The 21,329-nt window shown below is 39.1% G+C and overlaps 2 protein-coding genes across 2 annotated transcripts in view; one reads left to right on the top strand and one right to left on the bottom strand.

Moving 5' to 3' along the window:
• LOC148815795 (immunoglobulin kappa light chain-like) overlaps positions 1-21,329 on the top strand; it is a 268,304-nt gene that overhangs the window by 149,617 nt on the left and 97,358 nt on the right. The window lies entirely within an intron of this gene.
• The window catches only part of LOC148815797 (protein N-terminal asparagine amidohydrolase-like), a 30,452-nt gene continuing 15,861 nt past the window's right edge, over positions 6,739-21,329 (bottom strand). Inside the window, exon 11 of the mRNA XM_088904682.1 lies at positions 6,739-6,888. Coding sequence (XP_088760808.1) covers positions 6,739-6,888 — 150 coding nt within the window. The remainder of the gene's footprint in view (positions 6,889-21,329) is intronic.

Here is a 21,329-nt window from a genome sequence, read left to right as displayed (position 1 = left end):
TCTGTGCACCTCTTCTCCTGGAACTGTCTTTGCACTGTAGGTTTGAATTTATAACAGCTTTCATAGTACAAAAACAATTTTCTTTATTCAATGTTTAATATCAAATTCAATGAAAAGTCACATTTTATGATTATTTTTTCTCTAAAACATTTTTCTTTACCTTTTACCTTTAGATCTACGTATGCATTAAAAAACATAATTCAGTAAAATTTGGTATTTAACACAGTATTTATCATTTTCATTTTTTTAGTCCTATAAGATGCACCATAATGCAGTAAATTAATGAAGACAGTAATAGACAAAAGTTTAGCCTTTTTACAATATTCCACTGCATTTTTAAAAATTGAGACATTTTCAACAATGAAGTTTCATAGGTTTCTGTTCAGAAACATTACCGAGCATATGAGCATTCTCGGTACAGTATAATGTGAATGGGAAGAGGGTGCAGTCTCCTGAGTGCTCTGGTTAAGATTTGTTTTGCTGCTTTAAATGTATGCAATTCCATACATCCACTTTATCCAGTACAGGGTCATGGGGTGGCAAGCAAGAGGTGCAAGGTAGGATACACCCTGGATGGTTCACCAATCACAGGGCACGGACACGGACACACTCATACTAGGGCCGATTTTCGCAGAAACCAATTAACCTCCCAACATGTTTTCAGATGGCTGGAGGAAACCAGAGCACATTAACAAAGTGGGAAAATACAAAGTCCACACAGATAGCACCCCAGGGCCGCAGTGCTGCGAGACAGCAATCCTAAACAGTGTGCTACTGTGCTGCTGACGTATCAATTAATATTTGGAATTTACACAACCTAATCCACACATTCAAAGGGAAAAAAACCAAAAGTAAATAGATCATTAATATGAAAGTGGACTGGATGCTAAGAATTCAAAGTTTGTTGTTGCAAACCTAAATTAATTTAAGTACACACAACTATTTTAACAAGCCACACAATTAGTTAAGTGTCCTCTATGCAAAAAAGTGATTCACATTATTTCAAAATAAATACTTCTGTCACTATGAGGTCCTTCAGTCTGATAAAGACTTTTAGTTAAGAAATCAATCCTGAAGGAGCTCTCAAAGCATCTCTGAGATAAAGTCATAGAAAAGCACAGTTCAGTAAAAAGGTACTATATAAAAAGTAAAAACACTGACATGATTTCACAGTAAATGGTGTTATCTTCTGTTTAACTCATTTCACCCCAAACACACTAAAACTCTCTCCCTTTTTCACAGTTCCTTCAGCTACAATGACTCTGCAGTGATGGCATAAATTTCCATAAAAAAGCACTCACAATGCACTCTTTTTTCAACAACAGAGGATACCCCACCAGTGTTATTGACAGGGCCCTCATCCGAGACAAAAAGGGCCCTCGGACCATCAATTTGATAAGGAACTCCCAGCCTAACAACTGCATTCCTTTGGTGCTTCCCTACCACCCTAAGACACTCTCTATCCCCAGGACCATTAACGACAACTTTCTTATCCTACAGGATGATCCCTCCATTGGGGCCCTCTTTCTTGACTGCCTTATCATCTCATATCACTGACCACCTAATCTGCAATCTAATCTGCGTTTTCACTGCTAATGGCGGCGCCCACGCAGGCAGCAGCCCAGCGAGCTCTCTTAAACGGATCTTTATCATTTTTTTTTCTTCTTTCTTTCTTTTGTTACTGTTCTTAGTCCTCAGTTTCCCTCTCCACAATGTTCACGTACATAACTTATGATCCACAAACACTTTTAGACATCGGAACAAGATCCGCAGGACTATCACTTAGTCTGGAAGATCTGGACTGCATCAGCTCGCACGGACCTCTCCGACAAGGCCTGGAAATCACGGTATCACCTGAACAACGTAACCAAGCCAGGAAGCGTTTGCAAACGATGTGAACGAAAACAGAAACGCGGTAAGCGAGCTGGGCTACAAACAAGACTAAAGACAGAACAAACATCGTTTACCAACCATTTTACTTGCCAATGTCCGATCCCGCGACAACAAACTCGATGATCTCAGACTAAGACTTTCCACACAACGAAAAATTAAAGAATGCTGCGCTTTTATTTTTACTGAAACATGGCTAACAGACAGTATTACAGACTCTGCGATACACCTAGACAGATTTTCTGCCTTCCGCGTGGACAGAACTACAGATTCCGGTAAAACCAGGGGTGGAGGAGTGTGCATTTTTATTAACAACGCGTGGTGCAACAATGTATCTACCATCACGAAACACTGCTCAACTGCTCTGGAATTCTTAATGATTAAGTGCCGCCCCTTCTATCTGCCAAGGGAATTTACATCTGTTATTATCACCGCCGTCTACATCCCCCCTGACGCTAATGGCAAAGAAGCGCTATAGGTACTGCACACTGCAATAAACAAACAGGAATCTGCACATCCCGACGCAACCTTAATCGTCGTGGGTGACTTCAATCAAACAAATCTCAAATCCTTTCTCCCAAAACACCATCAGCATGTCTCCTTCCCAACGAGAGGAGAAAACACTCTGGACCATGTTTACACCAAGATTCAGAATGCTTAGAAGGCAGTACCCCTCCCCCACTGTGGAAACTCAGACCACATCACTCTGTTTCTCCTCCTGGCATAAAGACAGCTGCACAGGCGAGTGAAACCAGTGGTCAGGACGGTGAAAGTGTGGCCTGAAGGAGCTGAATCAATCCTGCAGGACTGTTTTGAATGCACTGACTGGAATGTGTTTAAAGAGGCAGCCACACAGGGATCATACACCGACATACAGGAATATGCATCGTCAGTCACTAGCTACATCAGGAAATGTGCTGACAATGTCACACTCACAAAAGAAATAAGAACAAGAAACCATGGATGAACAGTGAGGTTCGTACCCTAATCAAAGCAAGGGATGCAGCATTCAAATTGGGCAATAAATCAGAACTAAGGGCAGCCAGGATCAATCTTAACAATGGTATTAAACATGCAAAAAACACGCTCAAACAGGAATTAGAGGAACACTTCACCACTAATGACCCAAGGCGTATGTGGCAAGGTATAGAGGCCCTCACAAACTACAAGAGGAAGAACATCTGTGCACCTGCCCATGATGCCTCCCTGCCTAACGAGCTCAACACCTTCTATGCTCAGTTTGAAGCCAACAACACAGAACCAGTCATCAGAACTGCACCCTCCGCAGCTGACCAGCTGCTCTCACTGTCTGCAGATGAGGTGAGGAGATCTCTGCTAAAAGTGAACACACGCAAGGCTGCAGGACCCGACGGCATACCCAGTCGCGTCCTCAGAGCCTGCGCCAATCAACTGGCGGGTGTACTCACAGACATTTTCAACATGTCTCTGGCCCAAGCCGTAGTCCCCACCTGCTTCAAGACAACCACCATCATCCCAATACCAAAGAAAACCACAGTGACATGTCTTAATGACTACCGACCGGTGGCACTAACACCTGTCATCATGAAGTGCTTCGAGAGGCTGGTCATGAAGCACATTAAGGACACCATTCCAAACATTCCAATTCCATTGCCTACCGGTCCAACAGATCCACGGATGACACAATCTCCATTGCCATACACACTGCCCTATCCCATCTGGACAAAAAGAACACATGCACAAGACTACTATTCATCGACTTCAGCTCAGCTTATAACACTATCATCCCAGAGAAACTAGTCAAGAAACTCAGTGCACTGGGTCTCAACACCACCCTCTGCAGCTGGATTTGGGACTTTCTGACAGGCAGACCTCAGGCTGTCAGAATTGGAAACCACACCCAAGGGTGTGTGCTTAGTCCATTGCTCTACTCCCTCTATACCCACGACTGTAAAGCCAAACACAACACCAACTCCATCATAAAGTTTGCCGATGACACCACAGTTGTAGGTCTGATCACAGACAATGATGAGAGGGCCTACAGGGAGGAGGTCGATGTTCTTACAACATGGTGTGATGACAACAACCTCACCCTCAACATCAGCAAAACCAAGGAGCTGATTGTTGATTTCAGGAAACTGTAAATCGGACATGCCCCTATCCACATCAACGGGACTGAAGTGGAAATGATCAGTAACTTTAAATTCCTTGCATCCATATCACCGAGGACCTCATATGGTCTCTCAACGCCACCTGTTCGATCAAGAAAGCGCAACAGCGCCTGTACTTCCTAAGACGGTTGAAGAAGGCTAAGATATGTCCCCAGATCCTCACTAACTTTAACAGATGCACTACAGAAAGCACACTGACAGGCTGCATCACAGTGTGGTATGGCAACTGCACTACTGCTGACCTTAAAGCCCTACAGCGGGTGGTGAAAACTGCCCAGTCCATCACTGGGGTTGCCCTCCCATCTATACAGGACATTTATGACAGACAGTGCTTAAGGAAAGCTCTAAGCATCATCAAAGACCCCACACACCCCAGCTACAGACTTTATGATCTGCTACCATCTGGAAAACGGTACCGGAGCATTCGGGCCCAGACTACCAGACTCAGAGACAGTTTTTACCCCTGCACTATCAAACTATTAAACTCCCAGCCTCTCTCACTCTCACCTCACCTCCCACCTATGATCTGAACCTCACAGTGCCTTCTTTCTTACCAAAGACCCAAACACACCTTGAAAATCTACCTCTACCATACATGTCAAAAGCTCACTCCCCATAATTTCTATCCCTTTATTTCATTCTGTTGATCCATGTTTTTGCACATAACCTGTTACCTTTTTGTTGTTTTGCACACTGCCTGTTGTCTCTGTCTTTCTTTTGTTATACAATTGTATTGTTGTTTTTTTTCTTTGTACTACTTATGTTCAAGAGCTACCTAAATAGCATTCCGTTATACCATATACCTGTATATGAGTATAATGACAATAAACTTGAACTTGATCTGAGTAACCTTCTTGTTCACAGCTCCCTTGACCACCCTCAGCAATCATTCACACCAGGCACTTTCCTGGTGCAATGGAGCTCGCTGTATCACCTGCAAGTATGTATCTTACACAACACTCATTCAAGGCCCTTCAGGACAATTCCGGGTCACTCAGATGACATATTGTACCTCCAGCAACCCTATTTACTGTGTCTCTTGCAGTAAATGCCCAGCCATCTACATTGGGGAAACAGGAAGGAGATTTGTAGACCACTTCAGAGAACATGATAGGGCTGTGAAGATTAAATATGTATCCAAGCCCATAGTTTCTCATTTCACCTCTGACGACCATGATCACACTGATCTCTCCATCTGCGTTCTCAAAGTAGGGTTCCTTAAGTCCTATAGCAGAAAGACATCAGAAACTAAAATTATCCTGAAACTTGGTTCACACCTTTCCCCTCAATGACAGACTTGTTTTCTTCTAATTCTCTCTATTCATTTGTAGGTTTCACTTTACACCTCTCCTCATGTCTCTCGACCTCGCACTACTTGATTGGCCACTCTGCCTCTCCCCTGCTCCTGCCTCTTCCTCTCTCCTGGCTTTTGTTTTCCCATTCTATATTATCTTTGCTGACTGCCCTATCTTTCTTACACCCGAAGAAGGCTCTGCAGCCGAAATGTTGTGTTCTCTTTCTTCTCTTTTCAGCATAGAATAAACCTATTACTGTACTTGTTCCTTTGCAGCTTACGCATGCTGACGCAGCTACCCACCTGAACTGCTTTCTTAGACAATTTCTCAGATAATTCTAAAATAGTGTACTACAATCTTTAAAAAAATGCCGAATGTTGATTGTTAACATGTATTACATGAAGAAAAGTACTTGCATAAAGGCTTTTAAAGGATGGCACAGTGGTCAGCATTGCTGTCTTGCAGCACCAGAGCCCTGAGTTCAATTCCTGTGGCGTTGTAGTATGCTGTATGCAGTTGGGTTTTCTCGGGGTGCTCCGTCTGCGCTGCCCATCCTAATCTCCCTCCTATAAAATTGATACAGGTACATCTTAAGGCATAGGGGCTGTAAGATGTACTCCCACCCCACCAGATTCTGAAGGGGTGTTAACATAATGGAGCATATTCAGGGGGCACCTTTGCTCATGCAGTAGCTACCACTGGGGCCAACTGAACTATATCCTGTGTATTATTGTCTGAAAGATGAAGTGGAGGCATGGGTTTGAATTCCACTCTAACACCAGTTTGTCAGTGTTGGAGGCAAGCAGCCAGGATAGTCTGGAGACAGCAATGTAGTGAATTTATTTCCATCACAGATTAAACCCCATAATACTCCCCTTCCAGTCTTACTCATCTTCATCACAGGAACTTATGACCAATTAAGGAAGTTACCACAGCAATTCTGGGACACAGGGATGACTTTGGTGTCATCTTGAACAGGTGTGGGCAGTACCTCCCCTTAAGAGGTTTTTAATGAAACCTCCACCAATCCTTAGCTGCTGTACAACATCTTCTGGTCCACCACCCTCTGAACTCTTCAATCAAGGCTGTGTTATGTCTTTCTTGACATCCTGACACACATTCTTGTGGGGAATGTGGGATCTCAGCTTCATATACTGTATCTTGAGACTTAGACCAGAATGATACAAGACGTTCAACAGTAATCAATCAGCAAATCAACATCCGCTGTAAAATCAATATTAATGACTGGAGTATATGGGCTATTAGATTTATTCAGTCCCTTCACTATAAGTTGTAACCATCGATAAGCATACATTATCAAGAAACCATCAATTAGTTTTTCATTATTAAAACAAGTTATTTTCAAAATCCTCTTTATTTTTGTAAATGTAGCAGGAAAGAAATCAACATTCTTTTTTATTTTTGCTCATTACATATCCAATAGGAAGACTGGGTGTTATTTGTAGTTTCAAGTGGTCTGCAAGATATTTGTACTGGTCCTTTATCATTTGGACGAATTCTGGCCTTTCAACAAGAGGTGAGGTTGAAAAACCCTGCAGAAAATATGAAAACATAATGGATATCATGTAAATTATATTATATCAAAATATTCTGATTGTTGTCATATTATGGTCGTATTTATATGTCAAGTGGCACTTAGATTTTAATTTGTCAATTCCTAAATAAATAATTGCTGGGCAAATGATATTACTGGCACCTTTCTGTAGCTGCAGAGCCAGAGTTGCTTATTTTGTAGACAATCCCAGCCTCAAATCAATTATCCACAGATCTAATCAGTCAAATCACATGTAGTTCATGTGATTAAAGAAACCCATTGTTTTCCTTTTATACTCAAGCCTACTCAAGCTATTTTGCTAGCTGTTAACTCCTTAGAGGGGTTATTAAGAATATGGGTGAACGTCTGGTGAGCTGGAAGTTAAAAAAAGAGTGATTTCAGAGTTCTGTAGTTGAATGCGAATTATTGACAAAACTGGTATTACATCAAAAACTTAAAGATATTCAACTCCTTTATCTGTCTTTATATGACAGGAAAGCAGACCCTGGAGATCAGTAATCTTTATATGAACTATTTCTATTACTGTAAGTAAAGTCTGATTACTGCATTGTAAGACTTAATCATAATGTGCCTGAGTTTAAATTCCACTCTTTATGCTATAATTTATTTTTAATTCATTTCTATATAGTCCTTAATAGAGGCATCTTAATAAACATTGAGATCCCTTTTGTGAATATCTTTGTGAAACTCTAAATTTCCCAAGAGAAATGTACTGTATAATATTTGTTCACACTACCGAAGTGGACCCATTTCTGTGAAGCTGTTCCTTACTACTTTGATATTTAAGAATTATTGTTATTGAAGTCATTGTTATACAACAAAATAAAGAAAATACTTAAACCTTCTTTAATATGTTCAGAAGGGATACTTGTAATCAAAGAAAAAACATGAATACCTTATTGTGTTTAAACCACATTTCTATTGTCACACATACACAGAAATAGTATTTCTGGGTTTATTTCATATACAGATGCAGCCATTCAAAGTGCACAGACACGTACCGCGGGTAATTGGCTACGTTCTCGCGCAATACTGCGGTACGTGATTGGATGACCGACAGGGGCACTCGTGGAGCGTTGGTCGGTCGTAGAAAGATTTAAATGTCTTTACTGTGCCCGTTTTAGTATTGAATATTTATATGGAATTTTACCACTGAAGGGAAATCTTAGTAGCTGACCATAAAAAGAATAGGAGCATAATGCGTGTGAAGGCCATAGATCATATTAATTTTGGAACATAAACATACAGTATTACAGTATGAGGCTGGTCTTGGTACTTTAAAGAAAAAATAAACACCAGTATTCCATTTCTCCTTAAACATTTTAAGCATCGAAGTCTTTAACTAACATGTTAAATAGCGTGTATAAAAAGTGGTAGTTTTAAGCTTTTCTGCTAATATAATATGGAATCGCGTATCTAAAGAAATTAATAACGATATAATTATATTTATATACTGCAACACAGTAATACATGCTGTACAATGTCTGTTGATTCTGTATGTGTGGGGCTGTTTCACCTGCATTCATGTGACCTTGCTGGTAGCCTGGTGGTCTAGGTGTTGGATTAATAACTCACAGGTTGGCTGTTTGGATCCAGCTGGTGCTGTGACTTTTTTTTTAAATAAACATTTCTTTGAAAAAATAGAATAGCAATATAATGGACAATTAATTGACAATAAATATACAAAAGCACATATTAAATTTGGGAAATAGTTTTAATATGTAAATAGTTCCCTGGTTCTGCACCCCTGGTTTCTCTCTCTCTCTCTCTCTCTCAATTCAATTCAAGGTGCTTCATTAGCATGACCGATGGGTACAATCAGTGTTGCCAAAGCAAATAAAATAATGAACTCCCTTGCTTTTAACAGAGCGTTTCATAATTTCTAACAACAAAAATTATTTAAACTGAAACACTTTTATCATTCAACGAGAGCTCCAAATATTACAAGGATCCTCATGAGATCAACAAAGACAACGTTGTGAATCTGTTTTTCCGTGTTTACAACGAAAGTGGAATACAGTGATACTACCTGCTATATACTGTAGATACTGTACATATGTTTAGATATTTAGACCCGGCGCGGCACCGAGAGAGGGAGGAGGCGCGGAGCTCAGCAGTACAGAACGAACGTTGTGCTGCCTGGAGCGCTTAATGGCACCAATTGCGTCTGCATTTATAACTTAGTTTTTAAAATTAATCAAGCAATATGAAGCATCTCTTTTTACTTTTAAGTCCCTTAATTACCATTAAGCACAGTTTTCTCACCACTTAGACTACTTTTTGATACCATCCTTAGACAAAGCAGAAACTTGTTGTACTTTCTAATGACATTACAAGTGGAAAGATTACAGATTTTAATCGTCTTTAATTTTGTTACGTTATACATTTTAGAAACGTTTCATCTATACAAACACCACAAAACTATTCTCGATTGTATTTCTGAATGTTACACTTAGTTCACTGTTTTAAATACATCTAATTAAGAAAGTTACTGTAGGTGTTAGCATAAACTATAAGTAATCAATAATATTAAAGTTAGCACTGTAATAAGTTGTTTCACTTTCCCCTGCATCTTGTAAAAATATATTTTCATTGTCAAATATACATTAAATCTGACTATCATATAATAAGTTAAATACAAAACTAAGGAAAAAACAGTAACATAATTCAAAATATTTTGCTAACAATGTTAACTGTTTTTAAATAATAAAATGTATTAACTAAGGAGTAGGATGGCACAGTTGTTAGTATGCTTTTTGTTTTGTTTCTTTTTAATAAACACAACAGTAGTACCTGATGTCTCAGTGGCTTTCAAAATTAAATTATGCATGCAAACCTGTGAACTGGCCTGTGGCCTGTGATACTGGCCATGTAATGAAAAGCCATTTAGCAAAGAGGGAATGAGAAGAGTGACAAACTAGTATACTTTAGATCTTTTTTTCTGAACCAGGGAAAATCTGATCATGTTTCTCTATAACAATAATAAAAAAACTTTATTTTATATATCACCTTTAAAAGTTGCATCTCAAAGCAATACAGTAGATGTAAAAACAGTTAAAAGGACCACAGAATACAAAGTACAGATGCAGCCATTCAAAATGAGTGAGGTATTTTGCGGCATACCCCGGTGGGCGTGTCGCAGTATCACGCGGTATGACGCAGTTAATGTGGTGTCACGTGCTTAACTATCCGGCGTCGCCTTGTAAAACCGCCAGGGGGAGCTTAACCTCTCATGTACAGCATTTGAGCCTTTAATTTTGAACTATGTATTACAGCATGTTAATCATCAGTCATTAAAATGTTGGTATATTTTATGAAAGCAAGATTGCTCAGTTGGACAAAAGTACACAACCTACCTTTATCAGAAATATTTATGCATCAAAGCCTTTACTGAAGATATTACTAATAGTATTAATAATGGATGACTTTGGACAAGCTGTATACTCAAAGTATAATTTCTTTAGCACATTTGTACAAGCACTTGGAATCTGTCCAAGCCATACTTTGTCAGGCATTTTGTTTTACTTCAACGGGCATAAAAACTTCCTTGCTTTTAACAGGGCGTTTCATAATTTCTAACTACGAAAATGATTTAAAATGCAACACCTATCATTCAACTAGAGCTTAAAATATCACAAGGATCCTCAAGAGCACAGCAAAGAATGTATTAAAAGACACTTGTATTTATCAACGCTTTCTTTTCCGTATACCAGATTTTATGGAACCACTTCAGAGGGGTGTAAGCCAGTCAGATTCCAGGAATCGGCACTTTAAAGGAAAAATACACACCGGTATTCCATTTCTCCCTAACGATTTTAAGCATCGAAGTATTTAACTAGCATGTGAAATAGCGTGTGAAAAAGTGGTAGTTTTAAGCTTTTCTGCAAATATAATATGGAATCGCGTATCTAAAGAATTTAATAACGGTATTCGTGTGCTGCGACAGGGCTGTGTAGGGCTGTTTCGCCTGCCTGTTCATGCGAGCTGTCTTGTAGCTGACTGGTCTAGGTGCGTGACTACCAGCTAGCAGGTTGTGTGTTCAAATCCAGCTGGTGCCGGACTTTTCTTTTAACAAACATTTCTTCGAAAAAATAGAATAGCGATATTATGGACAATCAATTGACTTTTATATTTCAAAATATCGCAACATGATCGATATTTGCGATATTTTGAACATATCTTCCCTTCTGACAGCGGTTCCTGCTTCTATTGTGTGTGTGTGTGCAACAGAGTAATTTTTTATAGAGAAATGGAGGCTGGACAGTATGCGTTACAATATAAACATTTATATTGATTTAAATCGTTTTCTGATTTAAATCGCAAACTCGTGTTTAATTATATGTGTTTTTTAATCATAATCAGGCTAATGCAACATAAATTGATACAGTATCTTTGTCTTCTATTATCTTAATAAACTTTCAGCATAGCTTTCTGCCCGTCAAGATTTATATTTCTTGGGATTTTGGGATCAAACGTGGAAGGATTAGATTATAATCGTTTTTATTTGTCAAATACGTGATTGTATTTCTGAATGTTATGTGACACCTACAGTAGTTCACTGCTTTAAATACATCGAATTAAGAAAGTTATGTGTAGCACTTTAGATCTTTTTTCTGAACCAGGGAAAATCTGATCATGTTTCTCTATAACAATAATAAAAAACTTTATTTTACATATCGCCTTTAAAAGTGGCATCTCAAAGCAATACAGTAGATCGAAAAACAGTTAAAAGGGACCAAATTAAATACCAGACAATCGCAAACGCGTTTTCAATAAAATTATTTTATTCATTCAGCAGTTTGTGAGAGGGACATCCAGCAGGGAGAGACACACACACCGGTTTTCATTGACAAAATTGTTTTTTTTCAATTCCTCTTGTCTAACAGGAATGTTTTGTTTGTGGACAGACTGTTAGACAAGAGGAAAAGACCGCCTCCTCCTACGAAGCATTAATCGCGTATCTAAGGAAAATTGCAGTATACCTTTGTTCATGCACATCATTATATAGTACAGTATCTCAATTTGTATTTCGATAAAAAAAAATCGTTTGCCCAGCCACTACTGTTGTTATTGTTTTTATCCTGTAAAGCGTTTCCTTTTTCTGCGTTTTCCATTTCCTTTTTCTGATCACTCGCTTTCTGGATACACATCTCACCTGTCCTGTTCTTTGTTTTCCTGGTTTGCTGATTATGCCTGCTGCGGTCCACTCCTACCCTCACACCTAAAGAATACTATTTTAAATTTCTTGGCGCAGTTCATTAACCCTTGTATGTGCTGTCCGCGCCGAAAATGCAATTAAAAAAAAGTCAAAAAACGCGCTCAAAATACAATTTATAGCTTAATAAGATACACTCCACAGGCAAAATTAAAGACAAAATTAAAGACGATTAAAATCTGTAATCTTTCCACTTGTACTGTGAGTCATTGGACAGTTTCTGCTTTGTGTAAGGATGGTGAGAAAGCTGTGCTCAATGTATTTAAGGGACTTAAAAGTTAAAGGAGATGCTTCATATTGCTTGACTAATTTTAAAAACCAAGCTATAAATGCAGACGCTCCCTCAGTGCCGCGCCGGGTGTAAATATCAAAGTATACATTCCCAACAAGAATTGTACCCATCTGTCATGCAAATAAAACACCTTGAATTGAATTGAATTGAGGGAGAGAGGGGGGTAGTGGGACAGAGATACTGTAGACAGACTCAAGGCAAATAAGATACTTATGGGTACGCAGGCATTTACGACAGCAACATACGAAACGTTTGCACGTACTGTATAGTTAAGTTATTACTTGGATTTCATAGTGCAACGAAATACAATATTGTTGCTGCTATTCTGGTTGTTTTTATCCCGTAAAGCGTTTTGAGAAGCCACCTTTAAAGGCGATATATACTGTAAAACCGCTGATTCTTATGGAATGTGTTCCGCAGGAGATTCAAATTTTTATTTATTTATTTTTTAATCGCGTATCTTAGGAAATCTCAGTATAACTTTGTTCATGAACAGTGGCATGTTACATTATCATTCGTTTTTTTAACAAGGCTCGCCAGCTAATGTGAATCGAAACCTGTCTTGCTAGCTTTTAAAGTCGTGCATGTGTAAACTGTACTAGAGGGCATGCAAGTTACTCTGCCCCTTTCAGCTGCAGGGAGTCCCTCTGCTGCAACACACAGCAGACAGAACGGGAGACTATTGCCTTTCATATCTGACACCAGTGAAGTAAAAGGGGTGTCTAAAGGGGTGATTTCAGACCACATTTTAGTTACTTTATTTTGTTTACTTTTAACATTTCTGTAATTTACAGTAGATGTCACAATAGAAGCCCGAAGCCTATTATACTCAGTCTAGCCTTGGATCCTCTGAGTCCCATGACTCAGTCTTGTCTGCTTTCCTAGAATAAAACCAGTTAAGTCTTGTGTACTATGCAATTTATATTTTCCGATTCCATGCATTCCCTTAATGTTTAGAGTTTACTATATTCTCCAGACTCAAACACATAAGTACTAATAGCTCTGTCCCTTTAGGAGACTCTTTGCAGTACTGTGTCCCACTACCCCCATGAATTCTTTAGGTTGGGTCTAATATTTTCCAGTAATATACAGAATGGGATACAAAATGCTGTCAGGCAGGTAACAGAAAAGAGAAAAATATAAATATTTCCATTTTACAGACGTTCACACATTTATAACATTTTGGCTCAATAAAAAGCTAACCCAATAATTAAATGTGATAAAGTATAGTTTGGATGTTTATACATTCATGTTAATCATATTCTTGATTTATTTCATGTTTCATTTGCTAACTTAGAGCATATTGTGCAATGAAGAATAAAATAGCTGCATGACAAGTGACTTCCTTCTCTCAGTGGAAATTAAAAGGTAGCCTGATAAATTATAATAAGACAGTAAGAAAGGTTCCAATCAGGAGGAGACAATTCTTTCCATTTTTTTTTGTTTGATTGCTGGTAGCAAACTGATCTGAGGATCTACTCCAGCTCTTTCTCTTTTTATCATACAGTAAATCTTATTTTCTTGCTTTCTGAAACACAATATAACAAAAAATAACCTCACAAACTCAAAGAAAAAATCCTTGCTCCCCCCCTTCCCTTGGCAGTACTTCCTCCCATGCTTTTAACTAAGGGCATCTAAAATACTGTCAAACAGCTACAATGGTATCTCTGTACAAGGCTTTGACTGTGTCAATCACAGCACCTACCATTCCCTTACCAGCAACAACATGGATTCTAACACTCAGACATTAAAAAAAGTCAGGCCAAGAGAGAAAACACCGAGCTTTACAACATGCGGTACCAGTAACATTTTACCCACAGTAGACTCACCAACCAGATGTGTTTCAGTTTCTGTGATAAGCCTAGATTAATCATATCCTCTCCTCTAGTAGGAGCACCAAGTGTAAACATGTAACGCCCCTATTAAAAATAATGGCAAAACAGAAGTTCACTCTTTCTAGAACATACCTTCCTATGGACACTCCTAAAATGTATAAAATAGTGTCCACAGCATCTCATAATAGAGGCAAATGGGGAACTACAAACTCATTTCATACAATGCCATCCATGAGGGGTTAAATACACCCTGAGAGAAATTAATTTCTGGATAATTCAACGGCTGTGATTTCTGGAATATGTATTATCCCAAATATTTTCAAAAGAAATTGAATCATTTCAATGAATCTGTGCCATTCAAGTACCTGCTCCAGACAGTAACCACTGCTAAGGGTTTATATGAAGCTTGCATTAAAAGACTTTAAAAAAATGTCATGTTCCCATAAAAAAATCATGCCTTGGAGTATAGACCCCCAAAGGAATGCCATAGACTCAAACTGCAAAATAAACACATACAGAAAGAAAGTATTTGTATTGTAATTGCAAATCCTGGTATGAGTGATTGGTATGACTTTCCTCATTACAAATCTCTTATTAGAATTTAAATTTCTCTGTAACTCCAGGTCAGAACAGAGAAAATGTAACTGCCTTAAGGAGTTTACGATTATGAAAAATAGAAGGATAAGCATGATACGTATGTCTTCTGTCATTTTCTAAGTCATGTTACTGAGCACCAAATCTTATTGAGAATATGAATCCATTTAAGGTTTATACCATTAAAGTAAAGGTTTATTCCATGCTGAAAATGTTTGTACCAGACTTTTTTGAGGCCTGTTTAATTGTGTCTGAAGTCTGATGTTGTAAATTTTATTGTTAAAAAGATCCATGAAAATGTCACTACTAAAGTTAGCTGGTACTGTTGGTATTGTAAGTGGCAAGTAGAGCTCATATTTTAGATTTTGTGTAGTTGCTAGCGTTGAACTGTGTGTTGGATGCACATGAATTGAAGGAATGGGCAAACATAGCTGATGCGGATCCACAGAGCCAGCATATTAAGATGTTTATAATTAGAGGCAATTTGTTTAAATAACTAGGTATGGATACTGATGTGCAAGAGAGGTGGAAAGGCTGTTTCCTTAAGCCAGCACTATAAAATGTTTTATTCTCAGTGAGATGCTGCCATTTCATAGTGGGTTTCTAACACTGTGTATAGTTCCATCCACACAGTGCCTTTACTTCCATCCATTTCTAATCTCTTTATCTAGTACAGAGGATTTGGAGCCTATCCCAGTAAGCGACGGACACAAGGCAGAATACACCCTGGACATAGCGCCAGTCCATCACAGGACAGACAGACACAAACACACACACACCAGGGCCAGTTTAGATCTAACCTCAGAACCTTTCTTTTCAGAAGACTTAGTGTCTGTATCTGCTTCATTTTCTAATTTTGGTAGCACCTCTAACTGCTTGTCTTTCTTATATGCATTTACTTTGTAATCTGTGGTCCTTTTATCTGTTTTTACATCTACTGTATTGCTTTGAGATGCCACCTTTAATGGTGATATATCAAATAAAGTTTTTTTATTATTGTTATAGGGAAACATGATCAGATTTAAAAAGATCTAAAGTATACTAGTTTGTCACTCTTCTCATTCCCTTTGCTAAATGACTTTTCATACTAATCTAATCAATCTAACTGCCAGTTTTCTGTGCTTTCTCTATCCTGCTAGATTTGCAATTATTCTGAAAATTTTCATCTTGAAATAACTCATTTCTAAATACCTTTTTCACTGTTAACATCTTGCAGCAACTCTGCGACAAAATATACACTCTGACAGTTCATCCTGCTACCAACATTAAATAAAACAAATCTTAAGATTTCTATATTTATGTCTTTATTTAGTGGTTTCATTCGTGACAAAGGCTAAACTTTCTTGGAAAAATGTCTTTTATGTGTTGCGGAAAAAACTGACTCGCTTTAACAAAATATGTTTACAAATCCTTTCACCTGGCATTTTTGTAGTTAGAAATTATGGAACGCTCTGTTAAAAGCAAGGGAGTTTTTATGTCCGTTGCAGTTCTTTTGCAACATGAATATAATTATATCGTTATTAATTTCTTGAGATACGCGATTCCATATTATATTCCCTTTTAATCAAATTCTAAAAGTATGCTTGTTGACTCCGGTATTGCGTTAGTTAAAGACTTCGATGCTTAAAATGTTTAGGGAGAAATGGAATACTGGTGTGTATGTTTTCTTTAAAGTACCGAGACCAGCCATATACTGTATGTTTAAGTTCCAAAATTAATATCGTTTATGGACTTCACACGCGTTGCAGTATGCTCCTATTCTTTTTATGCTCAGGCACTAAGATCTCCCTTCTGCTTTGTGTAAGGATGGTATCAAAAGCAATCTTAAGTGGTGAGAAAGCTGTGCTCAATGTATTTAAGGGACTTAAACGTAAAAGGAGATGCTTCATATTGCTTGACTAATTTTAAAAACTAAGTTATAAATGCAGACGCTCCCTCGGTGCGCTGCTCTGATGCGCCGGCTCTTACACAGTGCCTGTCTGCCGTAAGCGTTACAATATACATACCCAACACTGCTTGTACCCATCTGTCATGCAAATAAAACACCTTGAATTGAATTGAATTGAGGGGAGATGGGGGGAATACTAAAGCCAATACTGGCTCAATACCAATACGGGCTTTGACGTGCTAATGCATTGGTTTAACAGTCCAGGTGTGGCAGGCTTCCAATGTCAACTCGACTCGATTGGAAGACAATGAACGTATTTTAGCCCTAAATGAATTAATAGCAAACATGGTTTACATAAAATACATTTTTCCAAGAAAGTTTATAATAATACGATCTATAGTTGAAATCTGAGCCTACTTTAAAAATAAAGGAAAAGCATTTTCAGAGAGCAATCACGCTGTGTTTATGTAGAAAAAGCGATTAGGTTTATGAGCAATCTAATTACCTATTCGCTTAAAACACTATATAAAATAAAGTTTATTTAGAGATGAATGATCAGTGTCGCAGTTTAAATAATGGGAGTCAGGAAACTAACACACAGCGCCACCGGATTTAATAACGCAATAAAAACGCTATAAAATAATGTGACTAGACACAGAAAAAGTTTACAGCACAGTACAATAATAAATGCTGACCATGACTTTAGAAGCATAAATTACCTTACACTCAATTTAAACACAAGCTGTCTTTCTGTATGAACCTCTAAGCTGGTTCATACAGAAAATGTAGAAATGCATTAGCCTGATTATGATTAAAAAACACACATAATTAAACACGCGTTTGCGATTTAAATCAGAACACGATTTAAATCAATATAAATGTTTATATTGTAACGCATACTGTCCAGCCTCCATTTCTCTATAAAAATTTACTCTGTTGCACACACACTACAAGCAGGAACCGCTGTCAGAAGGGAAGATATGTTCAAAATATCGCAAATATCGATCATGTTGCGATATTTTGAAATATAAAAGTCAATTGATTGTCCATAATATCGCTATTCTATTTTTTCGAAGAAATGTTTGTTAAAAGAAAAGTCCGGCACCAGCTGGATTCGAACACACAACCTGCCAGTTGGTAGTCACGCACCTAGACCAGTCAGCTACAAGACAGCTCGCATGAACAGGTAAGCGAAACAGCCCTACACAGCCCTGTCGCAGCACACAAATACCGTTATTAAATTCTTTAGATACGCGATTCCATATTATATTCCCTTTTAATCAAATTCTAAAAGTATGCTTGTTGACTCCGGTATCACGTTAGTTAAAGACTTCAAAGCTTAAAATGTTTAGGGAGAAATGGAATACTGGTGTGTATTTTTTTCTTTAAAGTACCAAGACCAGCTATATACTGTATGTTTATGTTCCAAAATTAATATCGTTTATGGCCTTCACACCCGTTACAGTATGCTCCTATTCTTTTTATGCTCAGCTACTAAGATTTCCCTTCAGTGGTAAAATTCAATATCTACAACGGGCACAGCAAAGACGTTTACTGTAAGTCTTTCTACGACAGACCAACGGACCACGAGTGCCCCTGTTGGTCAACCAATCACGTACTGCGGTGCCACGCGTCATCTTGCGTCACACTGAGCGACGCCACCTGCGGTACGTGTCTGTAACGCGCACTTTGAATGGCTGCATCTGTAAATACCCAGACAAACGCAAACGTATTTTTAATAAAATGCTTTTATTAATTCTTTATCAGACTCACATTCCCGAATGTCCCCCGCCCCGGTCAACAATCCTAGGAAGAACACGAAACAGCCTGTTAATAAAATTGTTGCAATTTTGTTCTTCCTCCCAGAATTTGTAGATTGCATCGATCAGTTCTTGCTTTGTGCTGGGTTTAACAGTTTTACGAACATAGTCTTTCAGCGAATGCCAAACCATCTCTATCAGATTTAGATCTAGGGATTCGGCTGGAGTTTTCACCCAGTTCACTCCTTCTGCTACAATTCCTTTGAAAATAAGAAGAATACCCAGACAAACGCAAACGCGTTTTTAATAAAATGCTTTTATTCATTCAGCAGAGAGAGAGAGAGAGACATCCAGCAGAGAGAGAGAGACACACACACTGGTTTTCATTGACAAAAAGTAATTGTTTTTTTTACATTCCTCTTGTTTAACAGGAATGTTTTGTTTGTGGACAGAGTGTTAGAATAGAGGAAAAGAGAGCCTCCTTCTTCGAAGCATTTCATTGATCCGATCACGAATTCTTTTCCATTCGCACGAAGTAAGTGTTGAGAATCTCCGATTCACCATGCTACTAATGGTTTCTTGGAGATTGCAAGGCAAGGCACTTTTGCCTCTGGACCCATCGAAATTTACCGATGTGGTCCACCCCCAGTAAATTTCAAAAGTCACAAGATTTCGAAACACGAGGGCGGCGTAGCAGTCGGCTCTCGCTTTCCCGTCTATACCGATGCACTGCAATTACAACCCCCCCTCTTTCTCTTGAGTGAAGGGCAACAGTTGGATATCTGGGAGAATTGTTCGTCCCACTGGCGTCTGTGAATTCCGCTCTGTAAACGGTGCTTCCTGAGGGGAGATAGACGGCGGTGACAGCAATTCCTGCGCGGTGGTGAGCAGAGAGGCCGGGATGGAGTGTCCTGAGGCGGTGTGTGCTCTGTGGGGGGCAGAGCTTCCGCCAGGCATTGCAACCTGCGCGACGGGGAGAGGCACTTATCGGGAGACAGCTTCTCTACTGTTTGACTGCAAGAACATACTGTCTCCTTCTTCTGCATCTTCAGGAGTGTCTCTAACCTCCCAATCCTCCCCAGTAATGCGTCGTACTGCTCCCGCTCCTGCCGAAAAGTCTCCATACAGGTGCTGCTTCTACAGGTTGGCACCCTGGCCAGTGGCCGAGAGCAGAGACCCACAGCCTGTGGCAAAATAGCATAATTCATGTAAGAAATAAAGTCACACAGTAGTATTCATCAGTTGCGGAACAGACATCAAAATAAACTTTTCTTTTCATATGTCTTCCCGCTTTCTTTTTTACTGTCCTGGTAGTTTTCGAAGATAGTTTCGCCTGTGCGGTGTTTTCCTGAAGAACAGGCTGCGAAGAAATATTTATAATTTAATGTATAATTCAAAACGGCAATAATACCTTGTACTATGCGCTATAATCGCATATTTCAGATGAAGCCTGCTGTATTTGCTTACCCTTCGCTCTTTGCAAGCTGGGGCGGCAGAAGCACCTCGTCTCTTCCCATAAAAGGTCTTGGTCTCCATACTGTACTATGGTCGCTGCAGTGCAGGCTCACAGTTTTTTTTTTGTGATGGGAACTCACCCAATCCCTTGGTGTATTTATGCTATATTCTCATGTACGGCTAGAATGTGTTCATTGTCTTCCAATGAAAGGCAGGTTCCTTTTGCCGAAGTCGGGAGACATTAGAGGCTTGCCACACCTGGACTGTTAAACCAACGCATTAGCACGTCAAAGCTATCGCATTGAGGAGCCGGGCGCAATAATTGTTTTGTTCCTTGATTTTCTGATCTGCATTAATTACAGAAATCAAGTTCCTGCTCTATGCAGATGACCTGGTCCTGCTGTCACCCACAGAACAGGGGCTGCGGCAGAACCTGGCACTGCTGGAGCAGCACTGTCAGACCTGGGCGCTGACAGTCAATCTGGACAAGACCAGAGTTATGGTTTTCCAGAAAAAAAGCCAGACCTCAGGGAAACAGGTACAAATTCACACTTAACAACAACACATTAACACCTAACAACGGGAGCAAGGCCGAATTAGGCCAGTACCCACTATTGTTAAACATACAGAAAAGAATATTAAAGTATTGGCTTTAATATTAGCCATACAGAACATTAAAGTGCCCCTTTCCATTCAGCGCGTGTCTGAGCCGCTGTGTCCTATCTTCTGACAGTCGCTGTTGTGAATGTCTGTAGAGTGTATCTTATTTTTAGTACTATATTTTTATATTATATTCCCTATTAATCAAACTCTAAGAGTATGTATCAGCTTGTCCCCCCCTACCGCCCCTCTCTGTGTACAGTAGAGCCTCCTGTCCTGGATGGTGGAGCCCATACAGCTGTGTCTGGAGAGAATCCAGGGTATCAGCTTTAACCACACGGCTGGGTAGCTTGTTCCCCCCTCCCGCCCCTCTCTGTGTACAGTAAAGCCTCCTGTCCAGCCAGTACAGAAGGCTGTACTGTACACAGAGAGGGGCGGGAGGGGGGAACAAGCTGTCCAGCCGTGTGGAACGTTACAGAACCCTAAACAGACAATACACACTAGCCAAATATTTGATCAAGATATCCAGACACAGCTGGATGAGCTCCGCCAGCCAGGACAGGCAAATAAGATACACTGCACAGACATTCACAACAGCGACATATCATAAAACATTTGCACATATTGTAAAATTATTACTTGTTTTTCAGGAAGTTAAAAAAACACTTGAATTACTTATCCAGTCTCTCGAAATAAAATTATTTTTCAAGCAATGTAACTAACGTCGGGCAATGTGTTTTTTTTTTAATCTAACATTGACAGCCACATCTTAAATCTTG

This window comes from Atractosteus spatula, chromosome 24 (genome assembly GCF_055471065.1).
Source record: "Atractosteus spatula isolate fAtrSpa1 chromosome 24, fAtrSpa1.hap1, whole genome shotgun sequence".
NCBI lineage: Eukaryota > Metazoa > Chordata > Actinopteri > Semionotiformes > Lepisosteidae > Atractosteus > Atractosteus spatula.
Note: the sequence above shows the minus strand (reverse complement) of the source record. Positions and strands in the feature narration are given on the sequence as shown.